At 31.4% G+C, this 12,191-nt stretch overlaps 1 protein-coding gene across 6 annotated transcripts in view; it reads right to left on the bottom strand.

Moving 5' to 3' along the window:
* LOC143254379 (uncharacterized) overlaps positions 1-12,191 on the bottom strand; it is a 69,992-nt gene continuing 57,801 nt past the window's right edge. For 3 of the 6 annotated variants that reach the window (XM_076509465.1, XM_076509470.1, XM_076509466.1), the window contains 3 exons: positions 10,691-10,786; positions 8,652-8,720; positions 1-2,260 (listed from right to left, as the gene is read on the bottom strand). In XM_076509465.1, coding sequence (XP_076365580.1) covers positions 393-2,260; positions 8,652-8,720; positions 10,691-10,786 — 2,033 coding nt within the window. In that variant the 3' untranslated portion in view covers positions 1-392. The remainder of the gene's footprint in view (positions 2,261-8,651; positions 8,721-10,690; positions 10,787-12,191) is intronic. The other 3 variants (XM_076509467.1, XM_076509468.1, XM_076509469.1) reach the window with 3 other exon arrangements.

The raw sequence follows: 12,191 nt of genomic DNA, 5'->3' as shown, positions 1-12,191 counted from the left end.
TTAGTGCAAGAATATAATTTATTTCCCAGCAACTAGCTAGGCTACAGCCTCTCGCAGTGATATTTATATATCTATAAATACAGTGAAATCTTACATCCTAGCTGCAGAGTTAAATATAAACCATGGTCTTCAGTTGCAATTCTCATTCTCATGACAGATCTACCGTTGCTCAGCAACATAAAATCTACAAAGTTTTGTAATAGAACTATATAATCTATACACCTTTGAATAATTTATTTCTATAATAATATTAATAACATTATTATTACCATGATCACCAACAGTTTGCGAATGCCAAAATCGTATAGTTAATCAATTGCTACACCCTGATCTGCTGGAAACTGTATAAAGATCTATTTCAGCAGATTACACAGGTTATAAAATCGCCAGTGTTATTTATTCACTTTTGCCATTCTAAGAGGTCTTGTATTTGCTTGAAAACCACTTTTTTTAATTACAGGCTCTCCCATAAAAGATGGATTCACAGTTTGGAAACTGCTGTCATCTTCACTACCAATGTCTTCAAAACTCATATTTGCAAAAGCATTGCTAATTCTGTTTTCCTTTTTTTTGGATTGTTTGGTTTTCTTCCCAGCTTTACCTGACACATGATAATGTTTTGTGGAAGGAACAGCAAAACTCACCTCTTCTGCCAGAACATCCTGTTCCTTAAAAGAGTGATACCTGCTTCTTTCTTTTTTTGACTTTCTCGGTGTCATCTCCTCTTCGTCATTGGTATCAGAACTTAAGGGTGGTGAACTACTTCCACGAGTCAAGTTGTCAATCCTGTTCATAGATGAAGCGCCATACATGGCTGGAAGAATAACCTTTTTCCTAGAATGTGGTGCAACTTCTTTAATGGGTGGAAAGTTGCTTCCAACTGAATTAATAGCTACAGCACCAATAACATTTTCACTTTGTGGATCACAAACAGAACTTTTAGTAATCAAATTAGATGTCTGACTCGTGGTCATTTTTGGACCTGCAGGTTTCAATGTTCCAATACCAGGGGAGTCATGCATGAGTGGAGCAATACCTGCTGATGAAACAAATCCCAGTTGGTTCAGAGGCTGTTTGGTAATAAAAGATTGTTTCTCTTGTTGATTAATATAATCACCCTGCATGGAGGTAATCTCTTTCGCATCTATCCTAGGCATACTACGGAATGGAGCAGAACCAAATAAATCAGTGCCTTCATTTGAAGACCCAAGCTTTTCTGGTGAACTACTACTACATATAATAGGTTTATATTGGCTAGTAGATGACTGTAAAGACTTGTAATTGTTCATATTCGAAAATTCAGGACTCTGTGGAATTGGGTTGGTTTTGGTTTCTAATTCTTTGGAAGACTCAAATGTGGGTGAACCTCCTAACTTTTCAGCACTGGTTAAGTGGCTCTCTTTTGGCAGTTTCTTTTGCAATTTCCAATTCTGTGGTTTTCCTTTTGTTGATGGCTTTCTGAAAGGAGCCAATGCAAAAACATCCACTCCTTCAGAATGGTCACCACTAACTACATACGTTTCTGGTGAAGCTGCATTTGGAGCTTTCCTCAGTTGAGCTGCACTAAGAGTATCTTTATTTTTTCCCTTTTCAAGTGATGGAGATGATGATGATGGAGTGAAAAGCTCTTCACTGGTTTTGGTAATTAAACCCAAATTTAATTCTTTCCTAGAAGTAGCAGTTACAACTTTCTGTTCGTTATCAGAGAGTTCATCATCTTCTAGAAGTGGTTTATCTCCATCTGTATGACCCATGAAAACATCTTGGTAAGGAAGACATTCTACTTCTCCTTCTCGTTTTTTTTCTGAATCTGTCAGGATTTCTGATGTAGATTTAATAGCATCACCTGGAATTTTTAGGGAGAATTTTTCTCTTTTCAAATGACCATCAAGCGAGGTCTCAGACGAACCTTCTTCTTCTCCACTTGAATCTTCTTGTGCTCTGAGATCACTTGCTGATCCAATAGAATCATTGTCTCCTTGATCATATTTTTTATTCACACAAGGTTCAGCCTTCTGATAATCTTCTCCATCTTCAAAGTTTAAAAGTTTTTCATATTTTGACCTGTCTTCTGCTGGTGCTCGTGTGAAAGGAGATGACCCTAGCAGTTCTTTTCCTGATCGTCCACTGTGGATACTCTGACTACCGTCATGGGATGTGCTCGAGTTTTCGCTATGGTGGCGCTGTCGAAGATCAGATGCTTGTAGATTACCTTCTTCAGAGTATAAAGGCATGTACTTTGCCATGTCGACTGGGACTACTGAAACAAATTACGACACTAGTTAATTACTTAAAAAACTGAGTTGATGATACAGTTACCTTCTTCAGAATATAAAGGCATGTATTTTGTCATATTGACTGGGATTCCTGAAATAAATTACAACATTGATCAGTTATTTAAATGCCTAAAATTATGCCACATAGTTACTTATTCAGAGTACAAAGATAAGTACCTTGCCATATAAACAGATACTCCCGAGATAAACTGACACTGATTAGTTATTTAAAACACTAAATTGATTCTACAATGATATCAATTATTTGGCATCATTGAAAGCCATCACTTTTAGACAAATTATTCCTTAAATTTTTTTTTTCCATGTTATAAATATTATCATTGCATTTCTAACAAAAAAAAATAGATTATATAGATTTCAGAAAGGTTTATCACCAGAAGTTTCCAGATAAATATATAGATTATATAGATTTAAGAAAGGTCCAGAAGTTTCCAGTTCTTCATTCAAATATTAATTCTTACACCTATCAATAAGGGTTTAATGAAAGTACTTTTAAGCTTAGTGAAATATGCAAATGTAATAAAGAGAATCCAACGAAAACAAAAATACCACTGCCCATTATCGGGATTGAACTTATCTTTAATAACAACTAATGGACATAAATCTATAAATATATAAATACATTGTAAATATTTTTTTACCAATCCAAAAGTATAATTATATAGCATGGACATACTAAATGTTTGGATTTTTTTTTTACACATTTCAATACTACCACACAAATTGAGCTTCAATTGTTGTTTGCCAAAAATGATTATTTAACCAGGAATAGTGTGTGTTTTTTTAATGATACTACAGTGAAGTCTTTCCATCTAGGAAAAATTTGGTACAACATTAATTTTATGAAAATTGAATAAAATAGTAAAGGGGAAAGAAATATAAATTTAAACACAAGTTACTTTATATCAATATTTTGCAAATTACAAAGCACTGTAAACTGAGCTTTTAACTCAAAAACAATATTTTTTTGTATTATCTGTTGTAAAAGGTTACTCGATTTCGCTTGGAAACTAAAACCATGAAAAACAAAGGACAAATGAGCATCAACCAAAAACAGTTATCTGGCCAAAGCAATATTATTTCTGCACAAAAACCTATGCATTATTTTATAAAATATTATTTAATCTTAAATTAATTACAGAGAAACGAGTTACATGTTTTAAAATATTAAATTTTGCTTTTACAGCAAAAGTAAAAGCAAGAGCTGAAAAGATTTATATCAGAAAGTAAATCTGAAATAGTTCAAACTGATGTGTTATTGTGAAATAAACAAGACATTCTACACAAATGTTTTCAAATAAATGTAGTACACTAACTAAGCAGACTTCAGATGACTGTCAGTTTAAACCTGCTCAACAAGTCTAGAGTGAGTTTTATTGCAGGTTTTACAAGTTAAGAGAAACTAAGATGAGACCATAATAAAATTTAGGGTTACTTAAATAAAATGCCAACTAGGGGAAAATCCATATACAGGAAACCAAAAACCTTCAATATTTATGAATTTCAACATGAATTACCAATTATTTGTACCTAATGTCAATAACAGAAAAAAACAAACCTTCATATGATACAACTGAATTAATAAAATTGTAGGGAAATTTACTGGAAAGGTCATAAGCCATTAGCATAGTATTTGAATCACAACAAGGGTGTGGCCTTCTATGAGAAGAAATTACGTATCAGTCATAAAAGATTATTTATACTGATAAACATGTCACAATTTAAAATATTACTTCCTAGAATAACATGCAAGTACTCCCCTTTCTGCATATATTTTTAAATATATTACATGTTTTAAACTACAATGTATATGCTATGTTATAATGTGAACTTGTTTTCCTCATTTTCTTAATAGTTTAATTTTTTACATACTTGGAAGTTATTCTTCCAAATAAAAAAGTTAACACTGAAAATTTGCTCAATTAATTCTACTATTTTAAATTTAAAAGGTTTAAATATGCATTTTATTTTCATAAGTTAAATTCTGTTACAAGTGATTAACTTACAAGAAAACGATCGTTACTATTTTAGTACTATTTGAAGTTATTATAATGGCAGATGAATAATTGGAGTTACACAATAATTACTATGATAAATTGGAAAGTAATGTGACAAATATCTAAGTTCTCTTTTCTTTTTGAAAGGGAACTTTTTTCAAATCACAGTAGGGATGTGTGTTAACTAATAGTTTTGATTAAATAGTAATTAATAAGTTAACCATGAGGTTTTTAATAAACAGTATACTAGTTTTGATGAAATACTACAATTCTCGCTTATACAGTGGTTCATTAACAGGTAAACCAAATTACTGGTTTATTAGTAAATCATTACCTCATAGCTTAATCAGTAAATTTTCTACAATAAATAAAAAAATGATTATTAATAAACAAAAAAATGCTAAATTTAAGTGTTTTAAAATAAACCTAATATTATTAAACAACAATTATCTTCAAATATAATTAATATTTAATCATACTGAAGAATAAAATGTATATACTAGATATTCTACACATTATGAAGATATCCTTTTGTTGTACTACATAAAAATGCTTCAAGACAAAAACAACAGGAGAGAAAGATAGAGTCAAGCATGATGAGAACTGTATGCTTATTATAGATACTTAATTGTTTTAACAAAACCTTGTTTAACACAAATTCTACCCCATCTGCAGATCAATATAAAGAAATGTTTTTACTCTTTTGTTTTTCAATTTTAAGTGAAAATTAATATAATTTAAAGAACAATTTATTTACATTTAACACCTCATGTATACGAGGTCTGTTAAAAAAATACGTGGACTGACGTCATAAAAAAAATGTACTTTATTTAGAAGTTATAGGTCTGGGTCCCTTCAAAGTACTCTCCTCCCCAACGCACACACTTATCCCAACGGTGTTTCCACTTGTTGAAACAGTCCTGGTACACTTCTTTTGTAATGTCCTCCAGCTCCTTCCTTGCATTTGCCTTAATCTCGAGAATCGTCTCAAATTTTCTTTCTTTCAAGGGTCTTTTGAGTTTGGGGAACAAGAAAAAATCGCAAGGAGCAAGGTCAGGTGAGTAAGGGGAGTGGGGAAGAACAGTGATTGAGTGTTTGGCCAAAAACGAGTTCTGAGGCACAAATTTCACAGCAACGCAGTGCATCTTCAATTTTTCGGTCAAAATCTCGTAACAAGATCCAACTGATGTCCCACACTCTTCATCAAGCTCCCTGACAGTCAGACGTCGATTTGCCCGCCCCATGGTGTTGATTTTGTCGACGTGTGGGTCGTCAGTTGATGTGGAAGGATGTCCAGGACGCTCATCATCTTCAATGAACTGTCGACCATCCTTAAAATGTTCATGCCACTTGAAACATGCTGTACGCTTCATAGCAACATCACCGTAAGCCGTGTTAAACATAGCAAAAGTTTCAGTCGCAGATTTTCCAAGTTTAACACAAAATTTCACAGCAAGTCGTTGCTCCTTCAGGTCATTCATTCTGATATCCACCAAACGAAAAAATCGCACTTCACTTAAAACCGCGTAGCTAATACACAAATAAAGATATCTGCAATCGGGAAATGGTGTCGTAATCAGCTGATCTGTGCAAACCTAGCAACACAAAGCAGATTCCCCTGGAACCAACTGGAGCCGCACAATTCAAACAGTCCATGTATTTTTTGAACAGCCCTTGTATTTTGCAAAATGACTTTTAATAACAGAAATTCAAAAAATTCATTGTGACTTCAAAACTTAACTAAAGTATAATAGCACTGCTAGAAAAACCTATTTTTACTTTAGGAATCATTAATCACTGACTTGTTATTCCTGTGGATTAATTATCACTCAGAATGCAAGAAAAAGGGGTGGGGTAATCTGATGTAATATAAGAGAATATGAATATTTATCAAGGCTGTAAGAGTAATAAGTGGTACTAGAGAGATGTCAAACTGAGATTTTAAAAGTTACACATCATAGTGAATTCCACTTGTATTAAAACTGGGAAACTTCACTTTAAACTTTCATTCTCAAATAACAAAAACCTTAGTTTACAATGAAATGACTTAAAGATTGCACAATTTCCAACTCGTAGCAAAGTTGACTTGTGATAAGTTTATTATTACAGAAAGTTCTAATTAAGAGATAATTTATTTTTGAGTCACAATAAAATCATTTAGATGTCAAGACTACAAAAAATATCATACATTGCTACATATACAACCACATTCAAAACTGATTGAACTTTTGTGTGTTATGATATGATACTAAACTATCATATATTTAGTGACTGGAAGAAGACTAAAACCATTATCAACATAAGTATAATGGTTACCCTGATCAAAACTGACAGTTAATTACAAAAGTAAAACTACAGCACCAGTATCCTCCATTTTGGAAAGACAAAGATAATGTTATATCCTGCTTAATTTATACCCTAATACTATCAATGTATCTTTCAAGGGACACAACTAGTTCTCATTATTACTGAACAATTTCTTATCACTCGATGTTTTATCAAAATTATGTATTTGCATGTTAATAACATAAACATTAGCCAAGAGTCAAACATTTCAAATTTTGCTTGATATATTAAATACAAAAAAAACATGAGTTACTTGAACATTATCATTATTTTCTTACTACTTTTGTAATGTCAAATTATTTTAATGTTGGACTTGTTATAATATGTCATGTTTCTACACAGGTTTGGAAATATTTCCTACAAGTTGTAATGTTAATAATTATATCACAAGTTGAATATAAGACATTGAGAGACAAGGAAATACATGAAATTATTATAATAAATATAATGAAACCAAAAACAAACTGCCTTATTTTTTGTTCAAATATGGTAATTATTGTCTGAAATTATAGTTTACTTGCTCTTATATGGAACTACTTTTTGACACATTGTCAGGATAATTTCACATTGCACAGAAACAGAACAAGTTGATATGAAACTGATCAACCTATAGCATTGTTATCTTGAGAGATCAAAATAAGTGAAGCCTTGCTTAGATAATCCAATAAAAAGGGATAGTAAACAGTAAAGTGTGAGCTTTGCTTTGCAGAACTTAATTGCAGGGGCAGTAGAGGATCAGTGTTAAATAAAACCAAAATGAAGTATCCTGCTGGACCTATTGCAGAGGATAACGAGACAAATGATTACACACACTATTTCTATAATATTGTGATTAATGATCCCTGTCTACTGAAAACAAACCATTAACATACTCAAGATGCAATTATTTTTATGTTATTTCTTCACCATATATATAATTTACTCTACAAACATATGTGATTTATATATATATATATATATTTGTATTTGTATAAAAAGCAACTGCACATTTCTGAATGTTTTTTTTCTAATTGATAACATAAATGTTTAAAAATTAATGAAAAATATTTAATGTGTGATATAATAAACGGAATATATTGCCCCTAATTTAATCATATTTCCAATTTCTTTCAAAAGCTATCATTGTCTCATTTGTTAGATAAATAAAAATGTTTTACAGAAATAGACTACACCATCTTTGTTCCTTGTCTGACTAATTATACAAGTTTTTCTGAAAATTCCCTTCAACTTTCCTGAAACTAGTAAAACTGGTGCATATAACAATAATATGACAAATAACAGATTCAAATAATTATTGGACTTATTACAATACATCTAGATTTTCTAACTACTAAAATTAAAACCCTGGAGAAGCACAACAAATATTAAATAACCAAGTCAAAGCTCATGCTAATACACCCATGGCAAAGGATGCTAGTGTTCCATTTTGTTTAAAACAAATAAATTTCAGTTCACAAAAGTCAAAGACTAGTACAAAAAAATATCTTTCTGGCTTTTGATAATTTAGTTAATTCATTACACAGGTCCTTATTATCAGCACAAAATCATAATTTATGTTGAGTGGTTTCATTCTTTAACTTTTGTTTATTTATAAAGATTAGTTTGTTTTGAATTTTGTGCAAAGCTACTTGAGGACTATCTGAGCTTGCTGTTCTGAATCTAGCAGTGTAGGAATAGAGGGAAGGCAGCTAGTCATCACCATCCACTCTTGGGCTACTCTTTCACCAACGAATAGTGGGATTGACCATCACATAATGCCCCCATGGCTGAAAAGGTGAGCATATTTGGTGCGAGAAGGACTTGAACTCGTAATCTAAGGATTGCCTTAGCCACCTGGCCATGCCGGGCCTGTTAAAGATAAGCTCCTACAATACTTAATGTTTTGGATAAAAGGTATCCTTAAAAATAAATTTCAGAGTATCACAAAACTTGATTATTGCATCAGTAACAGCTGTATTAGGTAGAAGATAATGTAAAAATAAAATATGTGAACATAAAACTATATATATACCTCCATCGGTAGTAGTACAGGTTCGTTCCGCCAGCTGTTGAGGCATTTTCTTTGCTAATTGTCGAGAACCTGAGAACATAGATAAGAGTTAGTGTAAGGTAAAGTAATGCTTCAGCATTAAATATACATCTACATGTGTAAATTACTCTATGGAAACTATTAAGGGTCTTCAACCAAGGTGGTAGAAATCCATGAACCTACTGTCACATGCTACATTCCCAGTTATTTCTCATGTGACTTGTCAGGATCAAGGTATTTTAGAAATTCTCCACATAATTGTCATAATCCAATTTCTAGCTGCTCTTCAAACATAATATGAAAAAACACTTCACTGCTTTATTGTATGTATTTGACATGAATTTTCCTATTTCAACACACTAACTTTCACACATAAATAAATATTTAATAATGTAAAACAACCTTCAGGCATTGAATGGAATGGTTGTAGTATGTGTAACAAACTAAAATCTTATATTTAGTCTTCTCTCATTCAAGGTACTTTCCAGTGACCATTACCTTAGTAATTTCAAGCAATTCTTCATTAATATGTTAAATCAGCAATTAGACATTCCAGGAATTGTATTTGATAAGATTACTGATTATTACTCTCAAACAAGGGGAAACCCAGAGTAACAAAAACTTTAAATTATATTCAACAAAAACAAGTTTAAAAAAAATTATACTATTTCATTCCTTCCAAAACACACAATGTATTTACTGAAGGCAAAATATGAAGATAACTCTGGAGCTACTTGTAATGAAGAACAAAACAGTACCTTGTAAACAGTAGTTTCTGACGCACCTTAGAAAATACCAGTAATATTTCCTCTATGAATGGTGACCCCCTCAGATATGCTATGTTAACTTTATACTTGTTTGATCTTTAACGTGTTATACACACCCATTAACTTTTTTCTATGTAAAACTTAAAAGTCAAAGCAATACTTAGCATAAAAGCTTCCAACTATATATGTATAATAAATGTTCCAAACATTCTGTATTATACATACATGTATTTATTCACACATGAATTTAAATAAAAATATAAACACCCACTACAGAAGCGAATTCCACATACAAAAAACAATTATTATTACTTACTAAAACTTTTCATCAAAAAACTTTATACAGAAATACTAAAATAATAAATTTATTTTAAATTTGGTAAAATTACAAGGGGGTAGACAAAATGGTGCCCACCCCCAAAATGTTGTTAATTTGTTATATCTTTTATTAGTCGTACAATTAAAAGATATTAAAAAAAGATGCAGAAATAAAAATTAATTTATAAATAGTTGAAAAACCCTGAAATATCTAATGGTAATATTTTTAATAGTAATGACATGTGCTGTTTATGTAGATGTGAATTACTTAATGATCATAACAAAACATTACTCCTTCTGATGAAAAACCATAGCATTATTGACACAAAGGAAAGCTTTAACATGAAATATTTATAAGTTTTTGCCTCTTCAATTTGAACCCTTTTAGTGAGGAAAGAAACAGAAATAAATTTCTAACAACTGTAGCATAGTAAATTAAAAACAAAAGCTTTTTTTTGTTGTTAATAAAGAAGATAATTGGATAAAAAAATTCAAGTTTTAAAGATGAAAGAAACAAAAAAACATCTACTTATGGATCTCTATTCATACTTGTTTTAATGAAGGCTTCAGTAAAGAAATCAAAGCATATGAGATTTTCTGAGCATTTTATAAGATCCAAACACTTTAATTGCCCAGAAATATGATTACATCTGTTTGGATGTCTCTATTACTGCATATCCTACATCTTCTTTCCCATAGTTGTATTTCTATCTAAAAATCTTACTTTTAAGACACTTTATCTAAAAGTAAATTTAACATGAAAAGCTTATTTTCAACCTGACATCTATATTTTGATTTCTTCTATTCCTCAAGTTTCACCAATCTGGCATCTCTTAAGAATAATTCTGGGAACTGATTATTCTCAACCAATAAGAAAACTTGTTACTCTCATCACCAAAGGTTTAACAAAATAAATCAGTTCAGTCTAGTGCTCACCTGGCATTTTAAATGGTACAGCTCCAAATGGATCAGGTTGGTTAATATCAGATGCACTCATGACTAGACTTTCTCTGCTCTTGACATTGGATATACCTTATTGTAACAAACAAAAAAGCTGAGCAAAGAACTGGTAAATAGATGATTCTATGTTTCATTTATCTGCAGTTTGGCACAGCAAACATGAGGTAACTTTGCTATAACTTAATAAGTGCAAGATATTGGTAAGTTATAAAACGGGCAAAATAAAACTGATAATTGCAAGAATATGATCTAAAAACTACTTATCTTTGCATTTTTAAAGACAAAATTGATTTAGTGGGAAGATAAGGTATTGATAAAACAGCACAATACATTTAACAGTAGCATTAGGCTTAAAAGTATTGACAATAGGTTAGTTGTATTTAGTGTTGGTCATTTATTCACACGTTACAATGGTTAAGAGTAGTGCATGTGTTAAGAGTGAAAAGTGCAAGTGGCAAGATTTAAAATTATGCTTTTGCATGTAAATAATAAAATGACTAATAATGACTTTAAGGTAATTAAAGTACTAATATGACTGGTAGTAGTGGATTTAATCATAATGAAGAAGTGATATTAAGTAACAGATTTCAGCCTTTAACTTACACAGATGTACTACAACGTATGAATAATAAAAACAGACAGACAATTGGGAATGAAAAACAAGGTTACTGGTATGACAAATGAATAGAAGAGGTAGGGATAAAAATTAGATTGTACTATCCAGGAGCAGGTGTGAAGGATATAACCAACAGAACAAGTGATATAGTAAAGAGTGCAAGCAGTAATGCAATCTTCGTAGCATACCTACAAGGCTAAGGATGAAAGAAAGATTAGGGTTTTCTTTGTTTTTATGGTCAAAGATGCACTATGGGACATCTGCACTGTTAAACCTGGTTTGTTGCACAATAAGCCTTCACACTTGTCATGGAGAAGGCAACGAGGGGTAGGTAAAGAAAAGTGCCATAATAACTAAATTCTGTCCAGGATACTAACCAGATTTAATTATAGAAATGCAATTTATATGTACATCACTATGGCTAAATGGTAGACTTAAGATTAACATGAACTAATTGAATTTGTAGGGCTAATTCAGTGAAAAAAGGGAGCTTTTTAAAATGAATTGTTTACATACAACTACAGTAGGGTCTGGCCTCTTTGCAAGGGCTATTACTAACTCAATTCTGATAAATTTAAACTATGGTTAGACAGTGCACAGAGCCAGAATAATGAAGAATAAATTGTGTGTAAAGAGAAACATTGTGTGTGAACAAGGTACAAAGATAGTTTTAATGGTTGGTTAAATTGCTGTTATTGTAATGCAAGAAATAAAATGAATGACTTTAGAGTGCAAATCAGAATAAAGGATTTTGATACAATGGAAATAACTGAAACCTGGCTAAATGTGAACATGTTTGACACAAGAATTTCTTTTAAATTCAAGGCTATAGGTTGTTTAATAGGTATAAATGCTAAACAA

Source organism: Tachypleus tridentatus, chromosome 6, assembly GCF_004210375.1.
Source record: "Tachypleus tridentatus isolate NWPU-2018 chromosome 6, ASM421037v1, whole genome shotgun sequence".
NCBI lineage: Eukaryota > Metazoa > Arthropoda > Merostomata > Xiphosura > Limulidae > Tachypleus > Tachypleus tridentatus.
This window is presented reverse-complemented; position numbering and strand designations above follow the sequence as displayed.